The sequence below is a fragment of the Sinocyclocheilus rhinocerous genome, unplaced genomic scaffold, assembly GCF_001515625.1.
Source record: "Sinocyclocheilus rhinocerous isolate Xijiao unplaced genomic scaffold, SAMN03320098_v1.1 scaffold1338, whole genome shotgun sequence".
Lineage (NCBI taxonomy): Eukaryota > Metazoa > Chordata > Actinopteri > Cypriniformes > Cyprinidae > Sinocyclocheilus > Sinocyclocheilus rhinocerous.
The window spans coordinates 96,559-119,465 of record NW_015632722.1 but is presented as its reverse complement, the minus strand read 5'-3'; the positions used below and the strand labels follow the sequence as shown (position 1 = coordinate 119,465).

At 35.9% G+C, this 22,907-nt stretch overlaps 1 protein-coding gene across 1 annotated transcript in view; it reads right to left on the bottom strand.

Annotated features, from left to right (window-relative positions):
- LOC107742859 (CUB and sushi domain-containing protein 3-like) overlaps positions 1-22,907 on the bottom strand; it is a gene marked incomplete at its 5' end in the record, with an annotated part of 265,370 nt that overhangs the window by 173,125 nt on the left and 69,338 nt on the right. The window contains 3 exons of the mRNA XM_016555932.1: positions 8,322-8,446; positions 9,732-9,819; positions 18,185-18,262. Coding sequence (XP_016411418.1) covers positions 8,322-8,446; positions 9,732-9,819; positions 18,185-18,262 — 291 coding nt within the window. The remainder of the gene's footprint in view (positions 1-8,321; positions 8,447-9,731; positions 9,820-18,184; positions 18,263-22,907) is intronic.

The window sequence follows — 22,907 nt, the reverse complement described above, 5'->3', positions numbered from 1 at the left end:
TGTTCAACATATAATTTCATGTTCATTGCACATTTATTGTCAATGTGACAATAAATGTGCAAAACGTAGCAGACCAAGCAAATTTGAAAAATGATTTTTTTTCTTTTTGTCCTAAAAATCAAGTATGATATGATATAGATTTATCAACATAAAATATAAAATGTTTCTTGAATTTTTCTGTTTTAGTAATACTTTCTAACATAAATATTTAGCTCTCTACTAAATTACTACCTTCTTGTCACTTAGGTGCCCATTTGTATTTTATGGCTTTAGACAGCACAAACCAACTGAGACGATGCTACATGAAATCAGAATACAGAAATGATATAAGAGTAAAATGCTGATTTTTAAGCAGCACAACTGTTTTCAACATCGATAATAATCAGAAACGTTTCTTAAGCACCAAATCAGGATATTAGAATGATTTCTGAAGGATCATGTGACACTGAAGGCTGAAGTAATGACTGCTGAAAATTCAGCTTTGTCTTCACAGGAATAAATTAAATTTTAAATATAATTATTAAACAGATAGAATAGAACAGTTGTTTTAAAGTTTTACATTTTAATTTTAAAGTTTTATTTTTAATCAAATAAATGTTTGTAAACGGCAATGTATACATAACATTTTAAAATCAATATTTTAAATTAAAATCATTTGTTTAAAATGCTAGCCCACATTAGCGTCAAACATTTTGTCAACAAACATTTTCAGTACTAATTTGGTAAACACTGACACTGACAAGATAAACACTGCTCTCTGGCCTGTTTGTTCGGTCTTCTTGTTTTTTTTTATTGGACAATAAATGACAGTACATGCTTCTGCTGTTCGTTTTACCTTTTGTATCTCTCTCTCCATAATGTTATCTCATCTCATAATGTCTCTTAGTCCTTCCAACTTTTCTCAAGACACGTGATACTAAGAGCTACAACACTGATGTGGTGTAAACAGGGTGTCCATAAACAATTCACAAGTCCATCCCTGCTGTTATTCCTGTCGCTACGTCTCAGTGTTGTTGTACTGTTCTTACATACTAGCAACAACGACTTATGGACAAGCTGGCGATTTAAGAGCTCAGGGAAGCGGTCCAGCAAGCTACATCAGTTCTCACAGTGACGTATATCTGTGCACGCTTGTGCCTTCCCTGACAGCTCAATTACGGCCTGCTAAATGAACGGCCTTGCCTTGGCTCTCTCGCCTGTAGCAAAGCAGCCAGAGAGAAATTATCTATAAAATTAAAGGACAGGATGAGCAAACAATTCATTACTTGGCCAACGATAACCTGTCATTTTTTATCCCACCTTCACAAAACAATGACGAAACCTCTGGCTTGCGTAAGACTGGTATTTGTTACAATCAAATGTAAATGTAAACAGAAAAAGAAAGAAAAAACTAAACTAAGGATATAAACTTATATATGACTTATATATAGACTAAATTCACACTACAAGCTTTATAGAAAGGTAAATTTAAGCAAAACCATATGAGCAAGAATGCTGTCACAATTGTGCAATATTGTAATAGTTCAACGTTGTAAACAAGAAGTCAACATTTAGTAACTTACCTTTTAGGTTACTATTTTATTTTGAACATGGTTCTCTGAGAGGGAACGAGAAACTTCGCCTTCTAGTGGACACTATGGGGATGCAATGCGAGTTCCCTTGAAGGGGAACATAATTTTTAACGGTTGCGAAGTAATTACTTATTCAAGTATCTGCTAAGAGTATATGCGATTTCTGACTTGTTTTGCTCCTGTTAATGAATGAATCGGTTGAATGAATGACTCAGTGATTCATTTAGAAAGAAAAGTCACTTGTTGCCACCTAATCTCATAACAATACATCTGCAGAATCACTTCTACAACAAAAGAATGCTTTGTAAATAATCTTCCCTATTTGTCTAAATTCCTCATCATATCCAATAGCTCAGAATAACTTGATGGTGTAACAGAAACTATTGACTCTCTCTTTTCTTGCACTTTAGACACGGTTGCTCCTTTTTGCTTACAGAAGATTAAGGAAAACAGTCCGACACCATGGTATAATGAGCACATTCGCGCTCCTAACGAGAGCAGCCCGGAAAATGGAGCACAGCTGGGAAAAAAAACAGAATTAGAGGTATTTCGTATTGCATGGAGGGAAAGTACTTCTACATACAGAAAAGCCTTAAAAACTCCTAGATCTGCTTTTTCGTCTCTTTTTGAAAAAAACACAACCCCAGGTATAGACTAAATTCACACTACAAGCTTTATAGAAAGGTAAATTTAAGCAAAACCATATGAGCAAGAATGCTGTCACAATTGTGCAATATTGTAATAGTTCAACGTTGTAAACAAGAAGTCAACATTTAGTAACTTACCTTTTAGGTTACTATTTTATTTTGAACATGGTTCTCTGAGAGGGAACGAGAAACTTCGCCTTCTAGTGGACACTATGGGGATGCAATGCGAGTTCCCTTGAAGGGGAACATAATTTTTAACGGTTGCGAAGTAATTACTTATTCAAGTATCTGCTAAGAGTATATGCGATTTCTGACTTGTTTTGCTCCTGTTAATGAATGAATCGGTTGAATGAATGACTCAGTGATTCATTTAGAAAGAAAAGTCACTTGTTGCCACCTAATCTCATAACAATACATCTGCAGAATCACTTCTACAACAAAAGAATGCTTTGTAAATAATCTTCCCTATTTGTCTAAATTCCTCATCATATCCAATAGCTCAGAATAACTTGATGGTGTAACAGAAACTATTGACTCTCTCTTTTCTTGCACTTTAGACACGGTTGCTCCTTTTTGCTTACAGAAGATTAAGGAAAACAGTCCGACACCATGGTATAATGAGCACATTCGCGCTCCTAACGAGAGCAGCCCGGAAAATGGAGCACAGCTGGGAAAAAAAACAGAATTAGAGGTATTTCGTATTGCATGGAGGGAAAGTACTTCTACATACAGAAAAGCCTTAAAAACTCCTAGATCTGCTTTTTCGTCTCTTTTTGAAAAAAACACAACCCCAGGTATTTATTCAATACAGTGGCTAAATTAACAAAAAAATAAAGCATCAGCAGGCGCATACATTTCCCAACAGCACAGCAGTAATGACTTTATGAACTTCTTTACTTACAAGATTGATACTATTAGAGATTAAATTATAACCATGCAGCCATCAGCTACAGTATTGCATCAGACAGTGCACTATATTCCCTGAGGAACAATACCACTCATTCTCTGCTATAGGACAGGAAGAATTGTATAAACTTCTTAAATCATCAAAATCAACATTATAAATTATAATTCATTTAGATACTATTTATACACTATTTGCTTAAGGTTGTCTTGTGTTTGATGTAAAATAAATCAGTTTTTTAATCAGTTGTACGCGCGCAGTCAGCAGAGGCTCGCGAAGCGGAGCCAGGCGAAAGTATAAATCCCGCTTTACAGTACAGCAGCGCAATAGATTAGAACAGCGATTAACTTACCTACCTGTACAATAAGCGGTTTAAAACGTGTATTCTCTCGTTCAATTTCGAACATCCAGTAATATAATCTCGCATGTCTTGTGAGCGCTTTCAGATCATGCATTTATTTGTCATTTTAACTGTTTGGAAACGGAGCATAAATGTGGAAGTCCTTCAAAGATTTCTTATCCTGTTGCGCCCTCTATAGGACCAGCGACTAGTCGACATCAAGCTTAAAGCGTCATGGCAGAGCATTGAAGTCGACTAGTCGGTGCAACCCCTAATCATAGTACAGAGAATGCTCAATGACCTGTTAGAAACTTACAAATTACCTGCTCTTAACATCCGATCGTGGTTGCATCTCTCTATTAGTGCTACTGGATCTTAGCGTTGCATTCGACACTATCGGTCACAACATTCTTTTGAATATAGAAAATTATGCTGGCATTAGTGGAATTGCATTGGCATGGTTCAAATCATACTTATATAACCGTCATCAATTTGTAGAAGTGAATGAAGAAGTATCATATCATTCACAAGTGCAGTATGGAGTACCACAAGGCTCAGTACTAGGACCGTTGTTTTTCACGCTTTACATGCTACCCTTGGGAGATATCATCAGGAAATACGGTGTTAGCTTTCACTGTTATGCTGATGATACTCAGCTCTATATTTCTTTGTGGCCTGACGAAACATACCAATTCGCAAAACTAACAGAATGCATAGCTGAAAAAAAATGGCTCTGGCTCTGCTGTCAATTCTTCGTCATCAGTTAGGAACCTAGGTGTGCTATTTGATAGCAACCTTTCCTTTGAAATTCATGTTTCTAGCATTTGTAAAACCGTATTTTTGTGTCTTGAATACATCTAAACCTATGCTACACCTGATGCACCTGACCTATGCTCTCAATGTCAAATGAAGAAACGTTAATGACCTCAAGGGTGGCACACACACTCTGTCAGTTTAAATCTAGATTAAAACCCCATCTCTTTAACCTGGCATACACATAACTCACAATCTATAATTCAAATCCGTTAAAGTATTGTTAGGCTTCATTAATTAGGCCAAACGGAACCGGGAACACTTCCCATAACACCCGATGCACTTGTTACATCATAAGAAGAATGGCATGTATTAGTCTGTTTTATTCTTATTCCGAGGTCACCGTAGCCATCCAGATCCAGTCCATATCCAGATCAGATGGTCACTGCAGTAACCTGGATCCAGTCCGTATCCAGTCCAGATGGTGGATCAGCACCTAGAGACGACCTCTACAGCCATCAATGTCAGCGGAGACCATGTCAACTAGAAGAACCCTAGAAACAGATCCCCTGTGAAGACCTCGTCAGCCAGTGGCACAAGACCATGAGAACCAGATGAGTCATCTGCTCAATCTGACGTGTGTTGCAGCCTGGAGTTAAACCACAACATACTGGTTTTGTCTGGCCAGAGGAGGACTTTTGGTTCCTTGCCAGAGTCACCTTTGACTTGCTTAATTGGGGACACAATTTCTGGCAACATTGTTGACTTGACTGCACAGACACTATTGGAAGAGAACTGAACTGAGCTGGACGACAACATCACTGAATCAACAATGAACTGACTTTTACTGATACATTTTCTATGGTCCTCTTGCATTATCAGCACAGCACACTGTAAAGCTGCTTTGACATAATCTGTATTGTATAAAGCGTTATATAGGTGTATTGTATTCACCTATATAAATAAAGGTGACTTGACTTGACTTGCAGAAAGAGTTACTTAAAAATCCCAACTATACTATTGGAACACCGCTCAGCCAAACAAATTTAAGGACCAGATAAAAACTTTAAACATTTCCTTCCACTTTTACCAATTTTTTTCCACCTCTTTGGTTTAAAAGTACATTACCCTGACTGCCTAGTGTGATTCTACCATTACCAAATATTTTAAATCGAGAACATTGCTGTTTTTCTGAGGCAAAAAAGCTTATCATTCAGCTTTTACTTCTAAGAATCAAGATAATTGCCCATTGCACCAGATAAAACAACCTCCTTTATGTATCCCTTGTATATCCAGCCATATTTGCTGTTTTACACGTCCTGGCATTGAATCTGACCTCTGCAGGGAAAATGGGCCAAGTCAGCACCAAACATAAAGATTAGGAGATTCAAGACATTGGAACAGGCCGAACTAAAAAACAATCGCCACCCAGAATGATCAATGACATCATTAAACCTTGAACACTGTTCCACACCTTAATGTTCCTGCATGCTACAGTCTTTGAGCCACAAAACTCACACTACACTCATCTAAACAAACACAAACTCACATTAATAGTCCACCTAAGACACAATATCACCTTTTTAAGGGTACTCGTTCTTCTACATAGATCAATTTATTTATTCTTATTCTTATTTCAAAAGACAAGAATTACTGCACTTGACTCAATAATAAAACAGTTTTTAAAGAGCCACCTCTCTGTCTTTTTCTATCTGCTGGTAAATAAATATAAAAATGAACTGCTAAGACAAACTGTAAATTGTAATGTTAGAGCTGTGATTTCCCTAGGTGGCCACTTGGGGTCACACTGTCTAGGTTCTAAGGCCCATAACACCTGCAGAGAACATTAGCATTCACTTTCATATCAATGGCAGTTGCATGGCTAGTACAGAGCTCTCTGGAAGGTTGAAATATGCCATCTTTGCCCACAGGCACTCTTAGTTCTAGACAGAAGTTTTTGAGCCAATAGAGTAGTAAATGCCAATGTGACTACTCTGGAATTGAAGAAAAATGATGGCCTGACTAGCTGAAGGCAGCACAAGAACATGCAAGTCCTTTCACTAGTGGCTATCCAAAGCTGTGACTGAAAAGAAGAGTCATGTCACACATTTTAATAGAGATTGTTCACTGGGAAAAAAGTCTGCTATAATAATCTAATTAAATACATAGGCGGGACACATAGTAACATGACCATATGACAACTTAATATCCCTTGTTATTATATCCAGTTTAATAGTTTATCTGATCCAATTAAAAAACATGCAAGATAAACTAAAATGTCAATAAAAGCCATTTATAAACCTTTGTCATTTAAAATAATTATGATTTTACATGCATAGTAATTCTGTAGCTCAACAAAGCCACTGCACAGGTCAAAACAATGCACACTAATACATGATTTTATTCATAAAAGGAAATTATGTGAATTACATTGCATTGAAACGCATCATTTGTGCTAATAGCGGTGCAGTTTTACAACATTTCCACCCCTGTGCAACTGCGATTTAAAGCTGGCTAGTCACTTCTGCTGGCTAGCTGAGCATTAAAAGATGATGCAAGCTGATAACTAACAGAATCAGATTGGAGGCTACAATGATAGCAAGATGCCCTTGTTTTAAATAAACACTAAAACAGAGATGAGAATGAACTTAATGCTATGGCTAAATAAATTCATGACTATTGTGCTGGTAATTAATAATAAGTGTAATGAAAAAGAAATACAAGCCAAAAAAAAACAAAAAAAAACGGAATATCCAGTGATCCTTAGATGCTGATGAAAGTGTCCGTGTCACTCCACATCAATTTGAGCTATAATTAAAGTGTCCTCCTGAATGATGGCGACAGTCCAATTCCTGTTTGTTTGTCCAGGGCAGCCAACTGACACTTAAAGCCATTAGGGCTGTGAAAAGCTAGAAGTCACTGCTGGCATGCAAATTTTGCTCTGAATTTTACTAGTTGCCATGGCAATACTATCAGATCCAGTGGGAAAAAAGTTGATTAGTAAGCTTGTCACAAGACAACTGCAAACACTCCTAAAATTAATTAATATTACACATTTAACCTAACCCTTCTAGCAATAATTAATCCTACTAAGTATTCAGACCAAATATCTCCTCATGATGACTGACCCACATTCATAACGCTGAGGGCTGACAACCTATATAGAGACTGTGTAGGTTTAATCTTAAAAGGATAGTTCACCCAAAAATTATTTTCTCACCCTCAAACCTGTATGGCTTAGTTACTTCAGTGGAACTCAAAAGGAAGGGGAGGAATATTCAAGTTGCTCTTTTTCCATACAATTAAAGTGAATGGTGACCAGGTTTTGCTGCTTAAAATCTAATATGCATAAGTACACATTTAAACATTGTGTGCAGAGATTTATTGTACCAGATTTGATGTCAGCAATGCTAACCACATAGGCTCTCACTTGTCACGTGACTGAAGTGACACTCACCATATCAGAATATGCGCAAATGAGATTTGAGGGCAATATTTTTGCAAACAACAACTTTAATTTCAGCCTGTGGCAAAGCTATACTGTCAGAATTTTTTTTTGCAAAATTTATACCTTTTCACTCAGGCAGTACCCTTAGGGACAACTTATCTACCCTCAAAAAGGTGAATATTAGTACTTTAGAGTATTAATATGTACCCTTAAGGTACTACTAGGAACAGTTCATTACTGTGACTAGCTGTTGTACGCCTAAAGGTATGATTTTTGCACATTTTTTCTGAGAGTATATCGCGTGGTTTCATAAAAGTTGGAACATAGCACACAAGTCGCATAAACCAATTTTAAGTTGCTTTTTTGGTCTTTTTTGGAATCTTTTTAGACAACATTTGGTACTCATCCACTTTCATTGTATGGCAAAAAGCAGTGTGAACATTCTTCTAAACATCTCTTTTTACAGCACATATGTTTGGAGCACAAGGGTGAGTAAGTGCTGATAAAAGCATTTTGGGTGAACTATCCCTTTAAACTGCAGGACTAGACCACCGATAAAAGACTGATAAAGAGTCTAACATTGATCTGATTTACACTTATTGAGTTTAAACAGAAATATACACAGACGTTCAGTGTGGTTTGCAGTTAACGGACTTACCTCTACAAACAGGTCTATGATCAGTCCATGCCGCGAACACCTCCGCCACTCTCTGACACGTGATGCTCTTGGAGCCCTGGAGAACGTGGTCTTCATCACAGGTGAACTGGGCTGTGGCGCCAATACTGTAGGGATCAGGACCCATATGCGTGCATGCACACACACAGGTTGACAAACAAATCAGATCCAACACAAATCCATTAGCATGACTGAATAATCAGGGTGAATGCCATATTTAATTTGATGCACATGAAAATTAGGCTTTTATAGCTAAAAGCACAGTTCATTGGGTTATAACTTTGTGTACCACGGTAGCAGTCATTCATGCAACATGGCACAGAAAAATACTGTGCATCTTTAAAAAAAATATCAAATTTCAATTTAAATATGCCGTCTACTCTCAGTTCTATGCAAACACGCAACACACATACACAAAGAAGTTTGAGAGAAAAGTATTGCAGCATGCACAGGAGGGGGATAAATAAATGAAGGGATATCAAAAGAGCGTCTTATCCTCCTAGCTAGTGTACAATCAATACTGTGGTACGTCTTGATACTTTATCAAATCTAGTTTGAAGTTTCTTCCATTCCTTCAACACTTCCTTCAATGTGAGGTTGAGCAGAACTCAACCAATCCACTCAACAAGTGCCGATGCTTTCAGCAAATGCTTTCACATTTTGACAATCATACACTTTCATTTGAGGAAACAGCAAACAGTTCTTTTGCAACATGTTGTGCGATCTTGTGTGTAAAACCCTCTGCTAACAAACATCAAACGCTCCCGTTGAATTTGCTGGGGTTTTTCTGTAATCCTAACGCCATGTTACACAAAAACCTGAAATAACATCAGTGTCACTTAGGGACTTTGGGAAAGTCTTGGAAGAGCCTGGTCTGGAGAACATGATTTATATGCTCTGGGAGTGCTAAACAGAGGTCACCACAACAAGATATTCAGATGTTACAATATTAATGACAAGTATCAGTGTAGAAGCGCTGTATCCATAATACAGGTTTCTTCTCTTCTTGGAAAATTTAATATGTAAGGGCTGACTGTACATTATCCCAGTTATTACACAACTACTCTTCCAATAAATAAATATTTGGGCGTTAAATATTGACTTGAGTTGAAATTATTTAATCTTATCTGCATATAATCTTAAAGCTTCTGCTAAAAAATAGTGTACAATACAGTCAGTACGGTAAGAAGACTAGCACTGCAATATTATAGTATTTCATCTGCATGTATGACGGAGAATATTAGGAAACATCAAAATGCTGCGACTGACCAATAAGAATGTAATTATTAGCACCTAATGCTGGCTTTCTTGGTGGAGAATGCGGTAATAATGGTCACCAGATACCTTCTTGCGAAGCCAATATCAGGACACACAGTACCTAATGGTGATTACCTAAAGTCGTTGCCAATGCGCTTGCCGTTTTCAGGTTCCCCCGGGTCTGGACAGGAGTTAGAGACCTGTTTGATTCCTCCTTCGTTTACTGCGAATTCAGAGCACAGTTTGCCATTAGGCACATACATACAGATAAACATCATTTTCTTCATGCAAGCCTCATGCAAACGGCTTCACAGAACTGCTGACAATGTACATAACACTAGGGTCACAATTTGAAGAGGAGGTGGAACTTACACGTGAACACAGACAAAAACACACAATGCACACATCCTCAAATTATCTGATAACTTAACACGTCCCCACAAATGTGTCTTAGTGCAATTGTCGCTTTGTAAGAGTGTGACTACATCATTGAAAGTGGTGTATCTGCTAAATCCCAGGTCATATTAACAGCTTTTTGTGCTAAATTGAGGACACACTTTATTATCAGTAGTATTAATAGTAGATTAGACACTATGTTAGGAAAAAAATGCTGACTTAAGAAGTGATTCAAGTGCAACAAGCAGTAACTCTTGTGCAAAATAAATGTGTGTATATATATATAGATATATATATATATGATGTGTGATCTAGTCTACGAAGGTTAAGACTGAAGGTTAGAGTGGTTGTCATGGGCCATGTGACTAGTCTGAAGATGAGTAATTTTGATAACTGTCTATCTGGGGCCGAGAGGACCGTCACCTCTCATTTTCCAACCAAGTGAATGTGACTTCAAATGCAGCCCTTTACATGCACATACGCACATGTAGGTGTATAGTCTGATGAAATTAATGCACAATTAATATTTCATTTAACCATGCAGTTAAAATATGCTGATTAGTACAAAGAGAGGTCTGAACATAATGCAGAAATGCTCACTATTATCAGCATGCACACAAGCACAGCACTGTAAAATTAAAATGACTCCCACTGTATTGAAGACACTTACTTCTTTATGCATCCTGAACTATTAATGAAGCTAAAATGACTCTACAGTGCAAATGCAGAGTTTTACACTTAAACTTTTTTTTTTGTACCAATTTTATACATTTCACTACTTTCTTAAGTGGATGTGTTTGCATTTGTTCAACTGTCCCCAAAAACTTTTGATTCTTAAGATAATCTAATGAGGAACAGTGCACTCTAAAAAATGCTGGGTTGTTTCAACCCAAAGTTGGGTTGAAACAACCCAGCATTTTTTAGAGTGTGGCTTCCTCTAATTTCTGTTTACTGATTCAGACTTGTAAACACCTGCCGGACCTTAAATTCCTTTAAGTGAGGCTCAAGATGTTCCTGTCTCTCCAGAAATGGCTTGTGATTGAATGATGGAAGTGTGGTCATGACACAGGGTGAGGAATTCACTAAGACTGAAGGATGCCTACTGATGGCGTAATTTATTTGCACAGGCTGTCCCTGTAGTTTTAGTGCCAATTTACTAAATTATGCAAATGTTGGGAAAAATATACTTAATTTAAATAATCATGATGCAGTTTTTTTTGTTTAGTTTTTCGTCTGAAATATTGTGTGCTGAAGTGCTGCAACTGTTTAGTGAATTTATCCCACAGGTCAAAGGTAATGACAAACATTAAATGTCGTACAAATGGACAACACAAGTTAAAGTGGAAAGACGAGACAATATTACATTATTCATGAGTTTGCTAGTTTTAAACATGTGATCATTGAGTGATTCTGAGGAAAAAGAACAAGAAAAAGATGGTGAAAAAGAAGTACAGGAAGAAAAACTGATAGACTGTTCTTTGTTCTTCTCAGCAAGCAATTTGAAAATTAGCCCTATTTGAAGCAGCAATTGACACTGAAGCTGTTAGAACTTCAACTTAAACATTATGAAACTTCTATGTACTTTTCTGCGAAGATTGTCAGTCTCCTCAACCCGTTTTTCCTCCAAGCATCCATTTTCATGCTTTGTACAGATTCAATCTGGCTTCTTCATTAACTATTAAAGGTTCTGGAAAGGTGCAATGGGAAAATGGAGCATATGCAAATGTCAAACCAATACAAAGGTTGATTTTGTCAAAGCATGGGTGAAACTGTGACTAACATCAAAAGCAACAGATTGTCAAAATGTGATTTTCCTGTATTTTGCAGAGCTTTGAACATTGAGATACTCAGCCCACACTGTGACTAAGTTAATTACCATTTTTATTCATGCGATTAATCCATGCTTACTATTTCAAATCAACTCCCACTTTACCTGGCAATTTACATGTAAGTTCATGGACTTTTATCAAGATTTTAGGTAGCTGACATGAAATACTTTTGGGAAGTCTCATAGTGTGGCATTACATATCATCTGATACTACATTTTATCTAAAAAAAATAAATCATTTTACATTCATTTATTAACCTTAACACTTTGAAGTCTCTATAAAGTCCAAAAATTTGTTCTAAAATATTATATACACAGTGTCTTATGTGGCAAAATTTATCCATTGCTGCTTTCAAATTATTTAAATTTTCAAATTTCAAATTATTTCTAAAGAATTAATAAAAAATGGTGCCTATAAATGTCTAATTGCCTGCTCCAAAAATTGGTTATTTAAAGCTGCAATCCGTAAGTTTTGCCTCTTTGTCGCCATCTCTGTTTGAAAACCTGCAATTGCAGCTGTGTGCGGAATTATGGATTACAATCCGCCATCAAAATTATACATTTAATTATTCTGGCTGCTGTGAGAAAAGGCTACAAACAATCCGCCACCTAGCAGGATCCTCACATGTGATAGCCTAGTAGCCGGGACAACTTCTTTATGTTTACAGACGTGACGTAATGACGCAGCAGCATGCTCGAATTTCCTGCGAAAACCTACCCGTACCACTCAAATTAGAAAACATTATTATAAGCTAACCGTTGTGAATCGGGCTAAAATAAGGCGATAGTTTTGAACACTGTCTGGTTATGTACTTGCTCAAATATTGATTTCGGATCATTTTTAACCAAAAAAAGTTACGGACTGCAGCTTTAACTCAGGAATCAGACAAAAACAGCTTGACTTGCCAGAGTTTAAAGGATGTGATGAATGTGGACTCATATTGGTGGTGACAACAGCAAATAACAAAAACTACACATGAAGAAATTTTTTAAGACAGACGAAAACAGACAGTTTCTGATGAATGTCTGTAATATGTGAGATTGGGTTAATATTATCACTCTACCTATCTCTCTGTCTATCCTTTCATTTCCACATTCACCAGTCAACTTATCAGTCCAAACATCCATTCAAATGATTTGCCTCTGAAAATGGCCACGAAAAAAACAAATAATCCCTGAATGCCTGAATGTCAAGAAAAAAAAAGTTTGCATGTTTGATTCAAAATCAGCCTACATCATGAAACAATCCGAACTGATTGCACTGCATTTTATGTATAATCATTTTCCATTTTTAACTGTTTTAAATTCATTTTAAATCAATTTCTAAATCATTTAAAAATTTTTTAAGTTCCCTGTTTTATTGTTGTGATTTTTTTATGATTATTTTACTTCCTTTTATGTAAAGCACTTTGAATTTCCATGGTGTATGAAATGTGCTATATAAATAAACTTGCCTTGCCTTCAGTAACATCACTGAGTGTGGGAGTAGTGTGAATGTGTTATAAAAAGGCATTGTTACGTATATCTGCACACATGTGCAAGGTGTACAGACATGCATGGGATTTAAATTACATTTTCTTGCTTGTGAAGCTAACAAACACTTTGATACTTTGAGCCCTGCAAGTGCACTGGCTTTTACTCTGCTTATATATGAAAACTGACACAAAATTAAATTTTCCTCTTATTCTGAAAGAGCAATTACATAAAAGCCTTCAGCTTTTTGTTGAATCCCAGTCAGCTGAGGTGATAATTCATTTTATTGAACATAATAAAGTTCAGTTCATGCCGCTAATGCAAATAAAGAAAATTTAAAAAGTGCTGAAAACATTATCATATGGGCATTACATGTGTGTGGGCGTACAAAAATAACAATATTTGTAATTCAACACAAATCCTAACTCTAACACTAATGCCTCTGATATTTTAAGAAACAAATAAAGACATTATTTATCTTCAGTCATTTGTTTGAGAAAATGCATGTCCAACAACATATTTATAGATTTAGTTACCTTTTAGGGATACTCATCAGTAATTCTGTCTACAAAAGGGTCAATTTTGGGCTTCACATTTAGACCATATTTTACTGTGTAATGAGGCATTCAGTGACACAGAACAGATTGTCTTTTAAAGGGCTGACCAATATCTTGACCATTTGCCTTTTGGAGAAAGTTTGATCAAATTTGGCCCTGCTTTTGGATGTGAGCCAGTCCTGATAAAAAAAGCCACTAAAATCTGATTAAAATGCCCAAAATTACAGGCTCTCAAGTCTTTGTAGAAAAATAACATGCTCTCCTATCTTACATAATGATCTCTTTGGGAACTGAAAAATGCCAAAAGTTAGTAAAAGTACATTTAAAATAGTAACTTTAGAACTTTATCTTGTTATATTATATTGTTTAGTTGACCTTTGTGATTAAGCCTCTAAGTCAGAAGAAAAAATATAGCCTATAATATATATATATATATATATATATATATAGTAATTCATTTTTGACAGCCCTAATATATATATATATATATATATATATATATATTACAGCTGCAGTGTACTTTAAAGCTACAGCATACGATTTTGGAAACAGCTTAACTGCAAATAAAAGTGTACTGAGGTACTAGTAATTACAACTCGAAACTGAAATATTTCATTCATCAAAACACATTCGCTTGAAAACAGCAGCATTTTGTTGAAGAAAATGAAGAAAACTAATAGGACCCAACTGGCTGTGTGAAAAAACAAAAACATGTTGAGGTCAGGGGACTGTCTTGGTGTTTAACTTGCTGTTCTCTTCTAATGGGCTCTGAGCTAAAGCATCATGTTGCTGTTTTCACCATCCATCAGCCTGGGAGAATTTAGGCCTTTCTGCTGGAAGTTGAGGGTTATTTTAGTGCAATTCTTTTTTTTCTCCACGTCCTCCTTTAGAATTATCACTCTGCTATGTTTAGAAAAGTTGCCTTTTTTCGCACCTTCAAGGCCAGTGGAGTATGAAACCCGCAGGGCTTTTAGAGCTCAATCAACAGTCAGAGAAGCAGAACTCTCTGTGAGACCTGTTATTCTCATTCCCTCAAATTTATCCTCTGCCTCTCTTTCTCTGCATCCCTCTAATTCACACAGACAAATACACACACACACACACACACACACAAACACACACTTGATGAAACACTCTCGACATTGTATCTCACACATTCAAGCACAAAAACATTCATAAATTCAAAACACACACATCCCTAGCTAAACTGTCTTTACTCTGTGATAGGAACTGACTGGTAAATAAAAAAATGACACTGCCAGAATCACATCCATTACCTTGCGCAGGATAAAGCATATTCTACATAATCTTTGAATAAGGAGGTGTAATTCTGATCAAATACTTATGAGCATATCGCATAGACATTTTTATTGTTAATTTATTCACATGTGGCCAATGCACAAACAAATCACAAATAAAACATAGCTTTATATAAATACTCAATGCTTCATGCCCTTTCTTGGACCTTGCCAACATGCGTCAGGAAATATGGGGCGTTCAGTTGAACACATAAACAGGGCGAGCAAGCGAACAAGATATTAAACATGCAGTCACATGCACTCACTTCCGCATGATCAATGTAGACATGTGCATCCGTGATGTCATGCCAAATTATAGACAAAATGTGTTTCCATATAGCCAATAAAGTAATATACCAGCTGGTTTGACTGTAAAACAGATATACCTGGTGCAAACTAGCAAAATGTTGAGCTGTTTATAGGTCTGAAAGGTAAATTTACTCAAATAATGTGACAAATAGTACTCTATATGCAGTTACAATTTACTACAAATAAAAACATCAACCATAATAATACTTTTTTAAGCATAAAGAAATAGATGAAATAGTATTAAATGACATTTTAAATAACCTATATGTTGTTTAATACTGTTGTTTGTGTGTTGGTTTATTTAAAATTATAATTATTAGGACAGGACCATAGACAGTGGAACAGGCACACATTTCGAGCAACTACATGTTTGATATCACAGATTTTTTAAAACACTTGTGTGTTTACATATCACAGTAACTTGAAATATTGCTACATAACTAAAGAGAAAGCATAAAAGGTCAACGATTACTCATTCAACTGTAAACATTTAATCTTAATTCTATTAACTGCATGATGTCATCGAACACCAGCATTTCTGAACACATTTTGTTCCTAACAGAAAATTATTTAGGCTTCAGGCTCATTTGCTTTCTAACACTAGATTCTGAATACAACAAGGCAAGTTGCATTAACAATGAAACAAGATGGGCTCTTTTTCAGAAGCACATATTTAAAACATATTCCACAAGCATTAGAGGGGAGTCACTAGCTGTTCTATTTGGCTCCGCTTGATATTTAAGCAGTACAACTAAAGTACAGAGTTCAATTTAAGTTCATTTTAATCGGAATCTATGAACAACACAGTGCCAGAAGCACTTTAAACCATTACACCCATCTCTATAAAGTCTAACAAAACACCCTCAACCTGAAGGTGTTTTTGACAATATGCTATAAATATAAAGTATGTGTGCGGGTATCTTTGGTATAACAATACCATAGCGATACATTCAAAGCTAAACTATACCGAAAGCAATTTTACACATTTGTTTTTGCATATTCTTTGCCTGTCTTATAAGTTTACTTTGGAAAGTGCTAAAAGTGCTAAAAGGCCACACCACTTCAAATTCCCTCAACAGCTGTAAAAGTAAAAAGCTAATTTCACACACCGAATGGAAAAGGCCTGAAATTATGGAAGGGTTGCTTACAGTGCATTATTCACAACAATATGCAAGTTACAAGAAAAATAACGTAATAGTGGATATTTCCTGTGTTTGACAGCTGCAATCTAGCTTGATAACTTTCACAATGGGTACTAGATCAGAACTGCATGGTGCAAACATTGCTCACTGTGTTGTGTTGTTGACGGAACGGAGAGACTGCTGGTTTGGAAATGGCAAGGGAGATTGGTCATGCAAGCAATATCAACAGATAACAATCCCCAAATAAAGCAATAAAAAATGAACCTAAATCTAAAAAACATGGCACACTCTGACAACACAAATATATTCAAAGGAAAATAAGAACAGCACAAGCAAACCAAAAAATAAAAGAGTCAATTAAAACAAATATTACGCTGTTGAAGATCATTGCAGGTTTTTAAATATTTGGTCAATGGGAGACATGCTGTTGTAGTTTATCTCAAGCTGAAGTGACTGTTGCTGCATATCTACAGCTAATTTGCAATGGTGGACTGTCTTTCAGGAAAAAAAGTGCATTCTAACTAGAACATATTTTCCTTCTATATTTTACAGTGTAATTTGATATGTTCATAATAAATTTAAGGGTGGGGGTTTCAAACAGGTTTCAAAATGTAAATTAAATGAAATATAATTTCCGTACTTTCCTAAATTGTACATATTTTTATCACTTCACTTGGCTTAAGTACAATATAAAATAAACAATATAATTTTTTTATAATATCATGCTTACTATTTTTCTCACACGGTGTAAATGGGTCGTCATATGTGAAAATACATCTGCCTTTTTATTTTATTTATCCCGTACAATAATATTTACCATTATATTTAGAGATTATTGGCATAAAAAAAACCTGTTTTAGGGAATCGAAAGAGCTTTTTAAATCTATAGGGCTGGCTCCATCTTGGTGCAACTGTTTTAATAATTGAATATACAGTATACTGAATTAACTAGGCAGTCATTGAAAAAAACGCACATTTTTCATGTTTCAGAGACATGTGAGTGCATGTCGGAGCATTAAAGTGAAGAAACATGAATTTAAGTTTCATGTCACTGTCTTGTTTAATCAAATTATGCAATTAAGCTTAAGTGAACTATGCTCATAAATGTCTGATGTCTGTTACGTAATTCACAAGGTTAAACATTTTCTATACTTAAAAATCCATAATTTATAAAACTAACTTAGACCAATAGCCATAGAAACAAATCTTTGTTTTTGAAAGTAAAATGAAGAGAAGCTAACTGGATGTTAATATAAAAATGATAGGAATTTACAACGCATAAAAAGAGCACAGATACAACAAGCCACAAGGTCACTCCCTCATTACGTGTACAAATCACAATTTTACGGTAAACTGCCGTTCATGCTTTTGAGGAAATAACTGTCAGTGGGGGGTTAAATTAAATTGCCTGGAAACTTCTGCTTGTGAAATATTTGTGGGAACTGAAATTCATCCGTGATTTCACCGATAAATGCTTATCAGCACAAGCTGATCTTGCAATGATCTTACAGTCACTGTTTGCTGTAATCGACTCCAAACGAGTAACACAGATTTACCATAAAATAGTAACAAAGGGTAGACTCACAGATAGAAAACTTGTTGCTGTTGTCTTTGCCAGGGAATAATTTTACTCCTCTAGATTTGAAATCTACAGACCTTTTCACTAGTTAAAGGGGAAAAAATTAAACAAAAAAACATGAAATCAGGTGAAACAGGTTTTAAATAAACTTGTAAGCACTGAAAAAGAAACCATCATCAAGCGCATGAGAGAGAATAGCAGAAAAGTATAGCAGTGTCAACAATTTCCAAAGTGCTCTGCAAACAGAAAATATGGGCATGTGTTGAATAAAAGGCAAGGGCATAAAATGAAAAAGTGAGGAAAAAAATTTAAAAAGGAGTGGAAGGACAGGACTTCTGTTCAGTTGTCAACCTTGACAAGGGGAAGAGTTCAGCTTGCTCTGCATGTCTACACCATTTGATGTGAAGCAGACTTTGTTTAATTATTTGTTTAATTAAGTATTTTGGGCCACAAATGTCTGCCAAGGTATTCGTACGGGAGATAAAGTGGCTGTTTGACATGCATGCAGACAAATGGCACAGTCCTTAGGGCTAATCCAGACAAGCATGTAGCCCAGCATGTCAAAGGTCAAACAGAAGTCTTGTTGGGAATGTAAAAGCTCATAATAATAATAATGATGATGATGATGATGATGATGATGATGATAATAACTAGTCCACTCTGAATATTTGAAAACATTGTGGAAAATGCTTTACTTGCATTAATGCCTCTTTTCCCCATTGTAAATGGTGCATGTCATTAAACCAGCTAACTAATAAATGCATAATGAGTGCAAAGCAACACAAACAATTCCTGGTCATCACATTAGTTATGGGAAGACCGACCTGAAAATGAACCCTGGCTTTGCCATCAGATGGAGTCATGTGACACTCACTAGAACTCGGTAACAGCCAGGTTAAAACGGATGAAAATTAGAGATTCCACAAGTTGTGTTGTATGAACGAATGTATGAAATTAGTGTGATTTTCTGTCACTAAATTAGTCTTCTGTCAGTTAAATATGTAATCATTTGAACACATCGAGCTATAAGCAAACAATAGCCTTCATTTATATTTTAAAAACGCATCTGTGTTATTATTGGCAATGGGATTTATACATTTTCATAGAAAACAACTGTTTCCCCAATAATAGAGCTGTATATGTTTGTCTCTTCAACTGAAATGGACGACACAGGGAAAGGAGAACATGTTGGGGCTCTAAAATGTGCAAATCTGTAATCTAAATGTGTAAATCTGAGATGTAGTATTACTGAACAGAGCCATGCAAATGCACACTCAACAATGGCTCTACTTCCTATGGAGATCCAATACATACCTCTTTTGGATAAATAAATATTCAATTTTTGTTAAAGAGGGGCCTAAATTTGACCGTTCAGGCAGCCTATAAATATGAATGAAATACAATGTTTGCCCACCCTTACATAATCTTTTACCAAACACATTTCCAACATTCGTAACTTTAAATTCTTCAAAACCCTTATATACTGCAGGTCCATATGCTTCCCAAATACCACTTTCACAGCTAGAAAAGGTAAAAGCAGCGATTTTTTCAAAATTCTAAACACATAATACATCATCTAAGTCCAATGCCAATCAAATTCAACAACAACAACAACAACAACAACAACAACAAAATAAATAAATAAATGTATTGATTGATTGATTACCTACTAAAGAATATTTGAAACAGGGTATATCTTATGTGGAAAAAGTCAGAAGTAGCAGATGAAAATCATGTATTATACACACTCTTAAGCAAAACTGAAATACAGATATTATACAGTTATTATACAGCTGATCCTGATCCATTAACATCCCCTGGATTTAAAATAGCACATTTCTCTTGCTTCCTGAGATGTATCATTATTTCAAAGTACACTTACAAAGAACATTAATGAAAGAAATGGTCTGGGTACAATATGTTTTAGACAGTATTTGAGGCATAGTGTTGCTAGACACAGAATATAATTGACTCAATCCATATCTTTTGTTAGAAAAAATAAAACACACACACACACACACACACTCAAATCACAGTTGCAGCAAAGCATTTACGACACAAGTAGAAGTAAGCCAGGTCAACATTCCAGAAGGTTGAAAAATAGTAATGCAAAGCTTGTATTTTTGTTTAAGATTCAGTAAAAACTTGTTTATTATTTGAGCTATAAAGTACCAAAAAACCACCAGTTTTGAGGTGCTAATAAGGTGGATGAGAGCGAGAAATTATTTTCTGTGGTAATCAACATTGTGCCAGAATTAAAACATACAGACCCAGAACATTACCCTTTCATATTTCCTGAAGTTGACGTGTTTAAACAGTTTTTATAGATGGTCCCCCCTCCTTTTTTTATTATTAAACCGAATGCATCTATATCTGGAGGAAGCCGTTTAAGAATGATAGGTGATAACACACCTACAGTATTCAGTTGAAGATGGAATCATTCTATCAACTCCTAATGGAACCTCACTTTCATTACTGAGCACCCATTAACCACCCACTGGATCAGCCCATCACCATAAATAAATAAAAACCAATGAAAAACTGATTTCGAAAAACCTTCAACATGAACCTATTCAGCATTCATTTGAATATGCTATTGACATAGACACACCCAGATCCAAAGGTTTAGTAAATTATTCTGTAGATGGAAATTTGCTTTGGCACCTGTTTCTATTTAAAAGGTTTATGCTGAATAAATAATTTGACACGAGGCCTGCAAATGAAATGCTCTGCTAGTGACAACACATTAAAACTGAGGAAAGGACTGTTGACCTTAGTCAATGACAAGACATTAAACCACTTTTAAAGGTACATTAAAGCACACTGAAATTACACATAATGCTAATTGCCATAATAGTTCCTTTTTTTCTACCATAAGGAAACAAATCTAACCTTAAACTTCAGTTATAATCACAATTCTTTTAAGCTGTGGCACATCATCCCATTAACACTACCAGGATGTTCTATCATTATAAACTTGAGTGGAAACACTGACATAAAATCATAATAAATGTGATTAATTAGAAATTTTGGCAGAAATGGGCAACACATCAGAATGATGGTGATGGCGACACATTTCTGTTTTTGAAAACGAAAGCCATTTTCACTGGTTATTATCCCAAATGATGTTTCAGCATGTCTTTCAATCACTTACGTCACTTTAGATCTCTCAAGTAATTTGCTTATCGCTTCCCGAGTATCGTAAATGGCACAAAATTGTGTATGCCATCAATAAAACTAAGAACAGACTATAAACACACCAGACAACACATTAAAACACAAACTCATTAATTACAATGCCCAACCAACAGCCTGGATGCAACATAAGCAGTCTGTATTGGCAAATGCACATATGTATGCTAAATACAGTATATTCTAATGCACTGTAAAAGAAGCTGTTCTGCATTCCTTCTACCCCAAATATGCATCTATATAGGCAATAAAGACCAAGCTTTCCGCAATTACTGTCTATTACCTGTCAAACCAAACTTTCCTCAAATTCTTTATGGCACCGAACTGACATTTTACATCTATAATTAGTCATTTAACATTTTCCTGAGCCTCCACATGTGTGACAAAGGCATTTCAACACCTATTCGGGCTAAGAGCGCTTTTCAAACACTAATTAATTTAAAAATCGAGCAGTTGTCAGCAGCTAACCAAGGTCAACATATTCATGGTTTCTTGGAAATGACTGCTCCACTGAGCTGTGCAGGATGTGATGGGTACAAATCAAATCTTCAAATCCCCATTGCAAGGAACTCATCAACTCAAACCCAAATACTTGTGATGGGTTCGAAGGTCTGCTATCACAAACATTTGTTTTTCTTGTTGACGTACTTGCGGTGAGGGTTGCTGCAGACTTGCACATTCACCTGTTTGTTCTATTAAAGTTAAGCGAAGATTTCAAAACCCAATTAACAAGCTACAGCATCAAAACTCCAGCTGAAAGTGCTTTCAAACCACTTCATTTTATATGTACATTGGCTCTTCCAGGTATCTTTGATGTGATCTCAGACATGTCCTTGCATTGCCACCGTATCTCTCTGCTGAGTCCCTTGGCAACATATCCCCATGGCCATCTAGTCAAGGATAGATTACAGTAATTGTTTTCCGCCCTGGATGTCAGATTATTAGCTGGACCAAAGTAGAGCGTGGATCCTGTGCACCATTTGTTATCGGATAGGAAATAGTGATACTATCATATTTCCCTGCCATAAAACTGACCTTCACCTTCTTACTGTCAGGCATGTGAGGGCATCATTACATAACATCTCAGTTATGGCTATACCAGCAACAGGGCCACACAGGCTTAGCATCTGATTAATATTCTTACAGTTAAATGCAAAATGCAGTTCGTCGACCCACTTGATTGTGCTTTTCATTAAACAACTGTCTGTAATATAAACGTTAGGATAAATGATGAACAGAGCAGATGTATAATAATACTTGTGGAATATTGCCGCTTTCTGGCCATTACTTCATCTGAAAGCCTTCCTGAGTGAATTCTGACATAACTCTTTGATAAATCTCCTCTGCTGAGACCAAGCGCACTACTCTTGTCTAGAAGTAATGGCAACACTGAGAGCCATTAGAGTTGCGGATATATTTTTCTCCTGGGGATGTTTACCCTTTAAAGACTTATATACCCCTATGGACTCAGACGCTTACCAAATCTGTGCATTATCAATGAATAGTGGATGGCATTTTCTTTAATGAAGATTTTCTT